Source organism: Hippoglossus hippoglossus, chromosome 14 (genome assembly GCF_009819705.1).
Source record: "Hippoglossus hippoglossus isolate fHipHip1 chromosome 14, fHipHip1.pri, whole genome shotgun sequence".
NCBI classification, from domain to species: domain Eukaryota; kingdom Metazoa; phylum Chordata; class Actinopteri; order Pleuronectiformes; family Pleuronectidae; genus Hippoglossus; species Hippoglossus hippoglossus.
In genome coordinates this window covers 13,549,975-13,563,178 of record NC_047164.1, presented here as the reverse complement: position 1 = coordinate 13,563,178, position 13,204 = coordinate 13,549,975, and the positions used below count along the sequence as shown (strand labels likewise).

Below are 13,204 nucleotides of genomic sequence, written 5' to 3'. Positions count from 1 at the left end.
CTGTAATCTGAAAAAAAAAAAAAAACAGCTTTAAATCAGTCACACAGTTCAACACAGATCTCTGACTGTTAAAACCAGAGAATACGTTTTGCTGGTTCCTACAAACTCTACATCCACAAGTCTGTTTCAATGCAGCTCAAAAGTTTGTCTTTGTCTTTTTTAAGAAAATGTGGAATTTGATTATAATTCCTTGTCTGGAATTTCTCCGTAAAACTAACTTTTAGAGCCCTCCGCTTTTCCAAGAGGAGTCCAGTTTTTTTCACAAATGAACTGTAAACATGCAAATGTCATTCTCAGTATCCTCAGTAGTTTCTCAGCAATGCTGTGCATCAACGCAGAGATGAAAAACATGAAGTGACAAGTGTTTGCCACATGCGAAGTTGATTTACAAACGTGGCCCTTTGGTTGTGAGGCTTCTCCCTCTGAGCGGTGGCAAAGGGCATGTGGTCCTCAGTGTGCAGCAGATGCCCCGGAGGAGACTTGCGACAGATGAGTTGAAAATGAGCGTGACGTGTGTTAAACAGGCGAAGCCCCACAACACTGACATATGACAAGATGATGGGCGTAGGCAATTATTATTGTCTCCACTTAAGCGAGCAGTAAATATTCAGTGCAGAGCGATTTGAAAGCAAAAGCCACGATGCAAATCAGCCTGAACAGATTCCTATCGCCGGCTGCATGAGGTGTCTGCAGAGATCCAACACGACACAAACTGTCGAAATGAGGTCAATATATTAAGCATGCGGGAAAAAAAACATTGTGGATTGATATTTAATATTTCAAGATAATAATCAATCAAATATATTTTTTTCATAAAATCTTGCAAGGCTCAGCTTTAAGTGTCAGAGACTGTTGAGTTCTTTCCTCGGCTTCTTGTTGTTGTCCCCACACCCTAGCAGACCTTCAACCTCAGTCCTTCCTGGCCGACAAAGGTGCCAATGATGGTGAGTCAGGCATGGGGAGGAACATGCCAAGGAGGTGCCCCCCCCCCCCCCCCCACCCCCCAACCACCACCAAAACCCCAGCACCCCCCACCTCTACCCACCCTCCAGAACCATTTGGACCACAGGGAATGGGTTAATCACATTAGAGGCCCAGAAGAGAGATGGGAAGTAGACAGTACCGTGACAGCCGGGGTAGCACTGGCACGACTAATCCCGTTAGGCCAAGGAAAAAGGGGGACGCCATCGCGCCTACGAGGCTGAGAAAGAAAAAAACATTTTCCCAGGAATGAGTTCACCTGTATGGTAACACAGAGAAGTTGGTCTGTTGATGCCTATTAGAAGAAACAATCGCACTTGGCACATACAAATGTTTTTTTCATGCTGGGCACCACTTTATTGTCAGCGGCTGAAAAAAAAATCAGCAGCAGACAGTGGCATTGCATGAGATCCTCTTTCATGCCACGGTGAAGCAGCCCCCTTCAGCCCAGTGCTATCAGTCTCCCAAACAGTGAGAAGATGGGGAGGGGTGGCGCAGGATGGATAGGGCTTACTTCATCTGCCTTTGTAAGTGCACCCGAGTTCAACCTTAATGTAAACCTTTGCAGGCAGGATATGAATAGGATGCTCTCTATAAAAATATATCCTGCTGGGTAATCCGGCAGATGGCCACAGCAGCAGATACCATGACCACGGCCGGCTACTGCAGGGGTAACAGGGAACGTCCGATCAGCAGCCACTCCTCAGCCTGGGAGATGTGGAATCAAGATTCTTAACTCCCCTTGGCAACGCTGGGAAACAGAGCCGTCAGTTTAGATCCATCAAGTCCCCACTTAATCTCACCCACCATTTTTTTCTTTCCCCCCATTTTCTCTTTTTTTTGTATCTTCCCCTTTTGTTGTGGGGATTAAGCCAAGTGGTAAAACAGTGATTTAATGATCTTTCCATGGCTATGTGCACCACTTAAACCATGAGACAAACAAGCTGAGGCATTCTAAGAGTCACCCCCTCTAAAGGCGGCTGCTCAGGAACTGTGAGGCTTTTGATACAGCGTTAAGCTCCGGCTGATCATTTTTCCCACTGTCGTGTGATGGGTTGCACTTTGCTATGGGAAAATCTAAGGTTTTGTGTTTTGTAAAGGCCCATTGTAAACAAGCGGTGAAGAAAACAGATAGATTTATAACGATAAGGTAAGGTGAGTTTAAATAATTTGTTAACTGTTGGTGTGCGAAAACAATTTGAAAATAAATACAAACTACATCTCATTTCGACCAATAGGTTGATAACTCCTTAAATCCATACAAACAACCCAACAAACCCCAAACAAGATATGTGATAAAAGACAGTAAGTGCATCATGAGTTGAGTTGAGAACATCACAATCTTATGCTCGTGAAAACCTTGTGATATGGTTGAAAGCTACGAAACAGAGATTCTATTGTTTTTCCATATCCCCAAATGCTGAAGGAAAACGTATTTTAAATAGAAATATGTGTGATTAATAACAATAAGAATATTATGATAGTTTGTTAAAGGCACCTCTGACCCATTACGAGAATAGAATCAAAATATTGTTTTGAGTGTAGATTTGCATAGAGGGCCTGGTAGTTGTCAAGATAAAAAAATCTGAAATTAGTTTTACAAAAGTATGTGTGCATTGCTCAGGTCAATGGTTGTTTGTGCAATACAAACAACCAGTTGAGTCAGACTCAACAGGTGTCACAAGCTCTTCAACATCCTCTTCCTCGCTCTCCCCGCAGAGCATTATCCGATCTATTTGGAAAAGGAATATATTTATTTAATCATGGTTTTTGTGCAAAGATCAGAGATCACTTTTCTTAAAGAAAAATAACAAGACAATGAAATACACACAATAAACACCAGGACAGAGCAGCATTTGGTGCATGTTCATAGTTATGTGAATCACTTTGGTCTGTAGTTCTAGATGGTGTACAACAGTGTTGCCTGATTTATTTACAAATGTGTAAAATCATCAAAAAGAACAGATAATTTAACCCACTGCTCCTCATCCAGTTGCATTACCAACAGTAACCCACAGATGGCAGTGAAGCGTTTGAGCATTAGAGGGTCTCATTGTACCTGTAGACTGTGGCCATGTTTATACAACACAATCTAACAGGTTGTAGATGAACTAACAAGTTAAACACCACAGCAAAATATTATATTTTTCCTTAATTTCAGATTCAAGAAAATTTCAAGGAGCGATCAGCCGATGTAGGATATTTGGACAATCACATAGGAAAATAAAAAATAAACATGCTTGAATTTTAAGTCTAGAACATACAAATTTAAAAAAAGAATTCTCAAAACTGCATTTCCCAGGCTGCAACTTTTGCTATAAACTTTCATCAGATTACATCACATCAGCAGCAAAACAATCCGCCACCTGTTAGTGGCGGATTGTTCTGCTGCTTCATTCAACTATGTCATCACCAAACATGACCCTCGGCACATCAGGATCATCTGCTTAAAAAGCCATAGTGACAAATTTAAACTAAAATACTGTGTCTCCTTAAAGGGATAGTTCAGCCAAAAATGACAGTTCACTGATTATCTACTCACCACTATGCCGATTGAGGGGTGGCTGAAGTGTTTGAGTCCACAAAATACTTTGCAGCCAAATGGTAAATGGTGACCAATTCTTCAAACGCAAAAAAACATAAAAGGCCTCCACACGCGGACACGGCTCCACAGGCAGATATGAGAGGACATTCAGGCTTAAAACTTGGTGTAAATGAGACTGTTTCACATCGAATAGGAATTTGGGGCTTACGGACACTTGGATGACGGACCAGTCACGGAGCAGTATGGAAGCATTTTATGTTTTTTTCTGTTGTTTCTTTAGGTTTGAAGAATCGGTCACCATTTACTTCAGTTGTATTGGATATGGCTGCAACACTGTTTACCCCTGAAACTCCAAAAGTGTTTTGTGGACTCAAACACTTCACCCACCGATCCATAGTGGTGAGTTTTGGGTGAACTATCCCTTTATAGGTGCTTCATGATTTTAAAACTTTATTTTGATAAGTCTAGTTTACGCGTGTGTGTGTGTGTGTGTGTGTGTGTGTGTGTGTGTGTGTGTGTGTGTGTGTGTGTGTGTGTGTGTGTGTGTGTGTGTGTGTGTGTGTGCGTCGCTCCCTCTCACTGGGTAATAACTGGCAAGGCATTGGCAGTGATCAATATCGAGTAGGACTAGAAAGCCATAATGTGGGGACAAATATCCGAAGAGAGGCCGTGTGGGTGTGAGTGTGTAATGGATGATGGAGGTGTCAGTGTGAGCAGTAAGTGGCTAAGCTGCTGGTCGGCTGCATTGTGTCAATGATGGCGATAATGGGGGGGGTAAGTGCTGTATTGGGGTTAATACTTCTGAGCTGGCTAAGAGATTATGGCACCGTCTAAAACGTGAAGACCCCTCAGTGAAATATAACAACAGTGAACTGACGCCATCAGTAAATGCACCGAAAGATGGTCACTAAACAGCTTTTAAATCACACATTAAAGCACCTGATGAAAAAAAAACAATGATGAATCGAAATTTTAAAATGAGGTGGAAATAAACAGTTTCTTCAGCATGAAACTTCCTGGATTTAATTCCTACATAATCTGACAGGCCTTCATTCATTTTTTATGTGATTATGGATGTTTTGATTTCTTTGAAATATTGTCTAGTATTGTGATGTGGCTGGTTATCTGTAATATGAGAGTATCTCTTTACTATTGTTTCCTGATAAGTGGGATGTATTGAACTTTGTGCACTGCTGTTATACTAGGCTCTTTAAGTTTTATTGTAGTATGTGATCACGTATCTTGCGTTTTATCAATTTTGCACCGAAACCCATTCTTCCACACTTTTTCCTCATGTCATCCTTTGTCCTGTTTTAGTCAAACAAAGCTTTTGTGCCACGTTATAATTGTTATGTGCTGCTATTATACACTTTCCTTTTGTTTACCACCCTGCACCTGCCTTATTAGAAAATGGGACATTAACACTGAAAATCATCATCGGTTTTAGTTTTATCTTCTTTCCACCATCTCCAGTGGCTCCATGTCGCTTTAAGAGTAGATTTAAAAACCACATGCTCAGGCCCCACTGTACTTACAGAAGAAGTGTGGCATTATGGGAAATAAGCTTGTTCAGTTACCTACACGTATGGCAAAAGAAACCAATTAGCTTAACATCAAGAAACTAATTCTAAAGATTAATAATCAACACCTTTTCAGTTTCAGGCAAATGTTAAAGTTTAAAAATGACCTTTTCTGGTTTTATGTAGAGTAAATGAGCTGAGACATCAAAATTTCAGTTGTTTTATTAATGCTAAGCTAACAGCCTCCGTCTCCTCTAACTCTCAGCAAGAAAGCATCTCCCCGAAAATGTAACTATTCCTTATTCCGTTGCTTTAATTTTTTCTTCTTAATTTTATAACTTAGTTTCTTTAACTTTTGCTATTTTATATACTATGTTCTCCTCCTCTTCTTTATCTGATTTCCTTAATAATTCAATTACAAGTTGATTTCTTGCTTCAAATTCATAAATTGTACTCATGAAAAATGAGACGTTAACTTGCCCTTTCAACCCATCATAACTGAGTTTCATGGTGAGCGACTTATAAAGATTTAAGCCTCCATATCTGGGTTACACCCCCACCACTCCACCCACCCACAATCCAGATGATGCCATCTGTGAGAATAGTGTGTGTGTGTGTGTGTGTGTGTGTGTGTGTGTGTGTGTGTGTGTGTGTGTGTGTGTGTGTGTGTGTGTGTGTGTGTGTGTGTGTGTGTGTGTGTGTGTGTGTGTGTGTACGGTGTGTGTACGGTGTGTGTATGGTGTGTGTGTGTAGCTTTCAAATCAAATGCAGAGTGTCTTCTTTCACCATTAATCCAGTTCATATATAAGATGTTAATGGACCGGCAGGGACTGACATGCTGCCGTCAAAAATAAGAAACAACTCACTCCAGTTAAAGGTTGCGTAAGTAAATAAATAAGTAAATAAAATGTTTGTGAGGGATGGTTATGAGAGTGTATGGAAGAAACTGAAAGGCTGCATATTTAGATTTGTATTTAATTCTTCTTAATTAATCAGCATGAAATTAATCACAAATATGTAAATGTGTCTTAATCACTAAGAATGCTTAAAAGTCTATATTTTATTTGTTTGTTTTTCTCTAAATTGATTATATTTTTGTTCTGGACTAAGATAGAAGACTTGACATTGGGATGTGCGATGCAGGTGTCTCTTCTATTTTCTGACAAACACAGGCCCCAATCATCACGCTAATCCATAATCAACGTGCTTATCAGTTGCATCCTTAGTTTGATTGTTTTCTACTATTATTTAGAAATACACATTCCACAGAAGACAGCGTCTGACCTGTAGACAATGACATCAGGACTAAGACATCCTGAAATAAAACAACTGGATGTCAAACGGCCGACACGGCGCCCATGATTGGACGACAGGAGTAAATCTGCTGACCAAATCCCCTCATGGCTCAAGCTGTGATTTGGACCAGAGAGATTTGTTTTCATAGTGAATTGCTCCGTGCAGAGATGACCACTGTCACCGTCCCACACACGACTGCAGCAGGTCAGCACAAAGTTTGTTTGGATTGGATGAGACAGCTTTCACTCCACTGTCACCGCTCCTTCTCACCGCGCTGACGTGAAGAAACAATGACACACTCTGAACCAAGCAACAAGAAAAACCCTCCACAACCCCATGGTAAGATCCTTTGATGCCATATTGTTTGTTATTGTGGCTCATGAGTGCTGAGGATGTTCCCTGCTGTTCGAAAACTGGAACGCTGACCTGAAAACAAACAGATTTGTTTTCATTGTACGTGTAAATAAGGAACTCGTTCACTCAAATATTGTTTATTTACTTATACACATGTCACCTTTTATAAGTGCCATAATTCATTTTTTTATCAAATTTGACAGTTTTGTCAACATACTTTTATAACTATTACTAAGAAAAACATTCTCAGTTGCTGATTTTTTGTATTAATACTCAGATATTTAAGGTTAAATTTAAAATTTGTTCCAAATCTAACTTTAAACAATATACAGTGAAAGCACCATGTGTCACTGTGAAGAGGCTGCAAAGAGATGCAGCTCCTAAAACAACTTTCTTTGTTAGTGATGCAGGACAATATCCACAGTCCTTGTTCTGTGCAAAAGTGAGTTCTTAAGTTCATTATGAGACTTAAACCTAATGAGTTTGTCTCAGACCAGCAACACAACAATGACCTGAGTAAACGAAAGTTCTGCTATAAATCTAATAAGGAACAAACTACTTGTTGCTGTAGGCCACGTGAAAACTGTCTGGAGTAGTAAGAACAGTCAACTTACACAGAAACCACAGAAGTGAGCGTTCTGAATTTGTGAATTGATACGATGGCTTATACAGGATGTGTATTTGTTAAAAATGCTAGAATGTGAATTCCATTATTTCATAAACCTTCTCTCACTGTTAATAACCCTTATGTGATCTAACATGCAGATATTCCTCATTGACTTATTTGCCTCAATGCACACTAACTGAAAACGATGGTAGCAATAAACAGTAGGTGTAATACAACGACAGGTGGTGATAAATTATGATATTTTTAGTGTTCATTTTTATCTGACACATTAACATCAATCCAGTGTTTTGGTGAGAAAATCTATAACAATACATTAACGGTTCCATGCATGAACCGAGAATGTGCTAGTGTATCCAGTGAGCTGTCAGCTCTGTCCCGTGTCTCCCAGCAGGTGCTGCGGTCGAGATGTGAGACGGGGTCATGCCTCTGGTCAAGAGAAACATCAAGCCCCGACACCTGTGCCACGGTGCCGTGCCCGAGGGAATTGGCAGTGAGCTGGAATGTGTAACCAACAACACCCTCTCCGCCATCATCCGCCAACTGAGCAGTCTGAGTAAGATCACGGTTACTCTTATTCAGCACATAGTTTGCATGTCAATACGCCTCTTTAAAGGTTCAGTGTGTAGAATTTAGTGACCTCTAGTGGTGAAGTTGCATGTTGCAGCTGAATAGAAGAACCTGCTCCCAGTGTAAATATAAAGTATTTAAATATAAAGGGCCCATTCTAGGGTAAAGAAAACAACAATTCGTAAAATTTTGATAAAACACACACGTGAAAACATCACTAGGATTATTTTATATTTAATTTCTGCCAATAGATCCCTTTCACCTAAATCTTACACACTGGACTTCTGACCAAAGATCATTACTGGTGACCCAATATCCCAGCAACTTGCACTGCCACCACTGATATATGAAGGTACACAATGTTTTCCAATTCATTAGCAGCGGCCTCTCGATTGATAGCTCAGCTACTGATTTGACCAGGACATACTGGCGTGCATTTAGCTCTGCATTAGAAGAGCTCAAATTTTCCTAATCCTCGAAAGGTGATTATCAGAAAAACAACAACCATACAAACCATATACATCCTTTCATCATTTCATTGGTGGACCCTTAACAAGCCATGGAGAACCTTCAAAACAGAGCAATTATCACCAAACTGTCATTGTGGAGGCCACATTGCTGTGTGTGTGTGTGTGTGTGTGTGTGTGTGTGTGTGTGTGTGTGTGTGTGTGTGTGTGTGTGTGTGTGTGTGTGTGTGTGTGTGTGTGTGTGTGTGTGTGTGTGTGTGTGTGTGTGTGTGTGTGTGTGGGTTTAGTGAAGTTGCAGGAGCTTAGAGCTTATACCGTAAAGCTTTTGTATTGCAGGCAGATAAGACTGAGAGTGAGTGGGCGGAGACACAAACCACAGACACAGTGCAGTCTAATGACGGTTTCCCACATTAAGTGGATCTGAGCTGTTCGACGTGTGCCTGTCGTGCTGTTTTGCGCGGGACCCAGACACTTAATGAAAGTGTATAATCCATAAGAGAAACATAATGGAACCTATGACGAGAGATTAAGTTTAACAACAAAATGCTAGGTAGAATTACTCAGACGACATGTTAGTTGCTGCTAGAAACAATTTGATTGTATCCATATTTATTTCAGCTCACTCATCTGTTTCTCACGTGTCTGGGTGGTTATAGCTATGATTTTATTTACTAGAATGGTAAAGACAGACAGTCCCCGTATGAAACCACATACAAATTCACTGGATCCAAATTTGTATTCTAATCTACACCAAATTGCACACATTCATAAATATCAGTCCCCTAAACCCAACTGCTTTTTTTTATTAAGATCCATGAATTATTCCCTGAGAAAATGGTAAAAGGTTGAAAATCCCCATGATGCCTGTATCTGCCCCCTGATCTAGATCTGCACTAAAATTGAATGGGTTCTTCCCTAAATCCTTCCACCAAGTTCTGTGGTAATCTGTCCTGTAGTCAAACAAACAGATGAAAACATAATCTCCTTGGCAGAGGTAATAATGAGAAGCAACATGAAGAAACAGATAACGTGTTTTCCTTGTCTCTTTCTTTAACAATGTTCCAGTGCCACCCTAACGGCTCCTTTTCTTCCTTCCTCTCCTCATCTTTGCTCCGGCTGCAGGTAAACATGCAGAAAATGTCTTCGGGGAACTTTTCAATGAAGCCAACACCTTCTATGTGCGTGCAAACTCCCTGCAGGACCGCATTGACCGCCTGGCCGTCAAAGTTACCCAGCTGGACTCCAGTGTGGAGGAGGGTCAGTTCACTGGACATCATGCTTCACTTTAGTTTAATAACTTACACTCTGTCATTCTGTCATTCATTTTCTCCAGCTTGGTGTTTAACTGCTGTTTCGCAGTCTCTCTCCAGGACATAAACATGAGGAAGGCGTTCAAAAGCTCTGCGGCCCAGGACCAGCAGGTTTTGTCCAAGGGCAGCACGCCGAGCTCCGTGGGCGACATGTACAACAGCAGCGACAGGCCTCCTCCTCTCAGCACCCTCACTGCTTACAGGTACTGCATGAGGTGTCAGAAGTGACCACAGGTTACGTTTCCGGTCAGTTTCATCTGTTAAATTATTTATTTTTTTAATACAGAGAGGATTCCACTGACGCCATGAAGTTCTACTCAGACCCACTGTACTTTTTTGACCTGTGGAAGGAGAAAATGCTGCAGGACACTGAGCACAAGAGGAAAGAAAGGAGGAGGCAAAGGGTGAGGGCGACTCTACCCTCTTCTTTATTTCTATGTATGAGGTCATGTTTTTGTCTGACATTTAGCAGGATTACGCGATAGATATTGGACATATTTCCAAGAAACTTGGTGGAAGGATGCGGTATGGGTCAGGGAAGAAGCCATCAAATTTTGGTCCAGATCCAGGATTTCCCTTTCTTTAAAATTCCAAGATGGGGCGTTTATCAACATTTCCGTTTAGTTCTATAAGAATAGCTCATGGATCTTGCTGGGAAAAAAACTCACGTTTAGGGGACTGTTATTTCTGAGTGTGTGCAAATTGGTGCAGATCAAAATAAAAGTCTAGATCTAGTGAATTCATAGGGGGGCTGTTGGGCCTTGGGGGAGCTACAGTATGTGCTCCACTGAGTGCCACCCCCCTGTCTAATGGTTGTTCATTCTCATTCTCCTTTGTCCCTTCTTCCCAGGAGCAGAAGCGATGTGTGGAATGCAGCACCCTTCAACGTGAGGTGAAGAAGGTGAGAAAGGCTCGGAACCGCAGGCAAGAGTGGAACATGATGGCATTCGATAAAGAGCTTCGTCCGGACCACCGCCATCCGCAGACCCTACGGCGGGGGGCGTCATCTGAGGGCTCCCTCTCCCCAGACGGCAGGTTAGTGCTTTTATTTTACAGAAAGTCCCCATTTGTTGACTTTGTTTTATATTCACTCAAGTTCATGCACAACACCAGCCGGTTTAAATGGAAAATATAAAGAAAAGTATTCTACTGGTTGGAGAATTATGACAGACTTGTTGCACAAATAAATCCAAGCACAGGAGAAAGAGACTGAGAGCAGAGGAGAAAACCGAGAAGCAGAAGCAGCGTGAGGAGAAGAGCTTCAGCTGTCCAAGCAAAAAAATATCTGAGTGCAAATGCACAATTTGAGCACAAGCTGGGGCTGTTTGAATGTGAGCGCAGGGTTTTGAGTGAAAGCATTCCAAAATCAGAACGTGGAATCAATCAGACGTGCTGTCGATCTGAAAGACCACGCACATTAATAAAGATAAGAAAGAACCCATGGATAATAATATAAAATATAAAAAGGATTGTCTCTATGTCTGAGTGTATGTTTTCTGCCACTCTTCAATTTTAAACATGCAACATTTACCTTGAAGATTGACCTTTAAAACTATTGTTTTACTGCAAAGTCTAAGGGTGGAGCCTCTATTCATTGATGGCACCACAGTGACACAAAAAAAACAATATCTGTGCTTCAGTTTTGATTTCGTGAAACCAGATCCACCATCTGGATATGTGAAGGCATCAGCATGAGCTCTCTGTCTCTCATTGTTTGTCCAGGCCTGACCTCCCCGACTACCCCGTCCCTCCGCTGCCTGCCCACGCCGCTTGTAACTATGCCAAGTCTCACGATTACGTCCCTGGGAATGCACAGCCCTCACCACCTGCGGAGCATGAATACCACAGCATTGATGTCAACTACAAGAGAGTAACCTATGCCACGCCGGAGCCTCGCACCGCGGACCGCACCAACGGCTCAATACGTCCACCCGCAGATTACAAGTACATTTGTTTGGTTCCATTTGCATAATCAGAGGTAGAATTTAATGTAACATTGCTCTTCCACTATAATCCTCTTTCTTTCCCTGCGGACCAGCTGTGCCCCTCCACCTCCTGCCTCGGGTGGCCCACCCATCCCATCGGCATCAACAGCCTTTGGTTTTCCTCTGGGTGCACTGCCGCCACATAATGGAGTTCCACACGTAGGCCCAGGCTTCCCGCCTGTGCCTGCTTCGGGGCCTCGCATCCCGCCTCCCCCAGGTCCACCGCCTCTCCCTCCCCCGGCTGCACCCTCACACCTCCCGGGACACAGCAAAGGCGGCAGAGCTGAGGCTAAACCGGTGAGGGATGCCAGAAGTGACCTGCTGTCCGCCATTCGCATGGGTGAGTTTGTTTTGGCATCTCAGTGGTCAGACTCCTAATATTTTCTGCTGGTCAATAATAGTCGATAAAAGCTTACAAGATGTGTTCTTACTTCAACATACTGTATCTGTGCCATTTTCTAGGCATCCAGCTGAAGAAAGTCCAAGAGCAGCAGGAGCAGCAGAACAAGCGGGAGCCCGTTGGGAACGACGTGGCCACCATCTTGTCCCGACGCATCGCTGTGGAGTACAGCGACTCAGAAGACGACTCTGAGCTGGACGAAAACGAATGGTCGGACTGACACATAGGGACCTCCAGTGTAAATGAATCGACAGCGTGAATCCATTTCTTTGGCTACGTCCACTGGGCTCGTGCATGGCCACTGCTGCGAGAGGAAAACTAAGAGAAGAACACTTTGAAAACAGTTTGCAGAAACAGATTAATTGTAGTAAAAATAAATGTTTCGTTTGCTACCACCGATGAAACGTCCTTAATTATAAGTTGTGCTTTTCCTACAATGACAAGTCAAAGTGTCGTCTGTGAAAATGCCTGTTGTTTTTCATGAATCATTTTTGTGAAATCACACATTCCTTATAATGTGGTGGACCACCTGCACCCTCCCTACATTATTTGAGTGTTTGATGAATATTTTGTAATTGCTACCTCAATTTGTGACATTTCCCTAACCCACAAAATGTGAACTACGAATTGTTGATCTGCCATTAAATCATTTGTGGTGATGTGTCTTTGTAAAAGTTGACATGCCTTTTATTTTTCTCAGTATTGTTCAGACATTCTGTTCAAATATAATTTGTTATTGTCTTGTTATATTGTTATCTTCATTTTAAACTCTCTTAGTCTACGACAAGCATTTTCTAGTAGTCATGATAATAGTAAAGTCAGCATGATGAGTTTGTTTTTCATTTTATATGCAGACATGCAGACATTATTCAAGTATGCAGTAAACACACTATTATCTTTCTGTTATGTATCTCTCAAGTAAGTTCTAGTTATTTATCATAATGGAAGATAATTATACTCTATGAGATGCTACTCAATGACAGAGGGGACTGTGCATACAATATTTTTTTATTATATACTTACAATTATAAAAGTTGTTGGCACAAATGTATCACATGTTGTTACAAAGGTTGGCATATAGTAGGCCTAACATAATAAAGGTTGTAAACGGCTACAAAAGGCAAAAGATTAAAATGGTTGTTCTGATGAAA

General features: G+C 41.6%; 1 protein-coding gene across 2 annotated transcripts; it reads left to right on the top strand.

Annotated features, from left to right (window-relative positions):
• Positions 1-6,481: 6,481 nt before the first annotated feature.
• On the top strand, positions 6,482-12,509 carry LOC117774903 (wiskott-Aldrich syndrome protein family member 3-like). Of its 2 annotated transcripts, none has more exons than XM_034607604.1 (9): positions 6,482-6,681; positions 7,716-7,877; positions 9,481-9,615; positions 9,718-9,871; positions 9,955-10,072; positions 10,519-10,703; positions 11,391-11,612; positions 11,707-11,993; positions 12,116-12,509. In XM_034607604.1, exons 2-9 carry the CDS (start codon positions 7,745-7,747, stop codon positions 12,271-12,273), a joined length of 1,392 nt encoding a protein of 463 aa, XP_034463495.1. In that variant the 5' UTR covers positions 6,482-6,681; positions 7,716-7,744; the 3' UTR covers positions 12,274-12,509. The 2 variants fall into 2 exon arrangements, with proteins under 2 accessions (XP_034463495.1, XP_034463494.1); XM_034607603.1 differs by having other exon boundaries at positions 7,713-7,877.
• The last annotated feature ends 695 nt before the right edge of the window (positions 12,510-13,204 follow it).

Coding starts and splice junctions, on each gene's coding strand:
- LOC117774903 (XM_034607604.1), top strand. CDS start 7,745: ATGCCTCTGGTCAAGAGAAACATCAAGCCCCGACACCTGTGCCACGGT. Junction 9,616..9,717: donor GGACTCCAGTGTGGAGGAGG/GTCAGTTCACTG, acceptor GCTGTTTCGCAG/TCTCTCTCCAGGACATAAAC. Junction 10,073..10,518: donor AAGAAAGGAGGAGGCAAAGG/GTGAGGGCGACT, acceptor CCTTCTTCCCAG/GAGCAGAAGCGATGTGTGGA.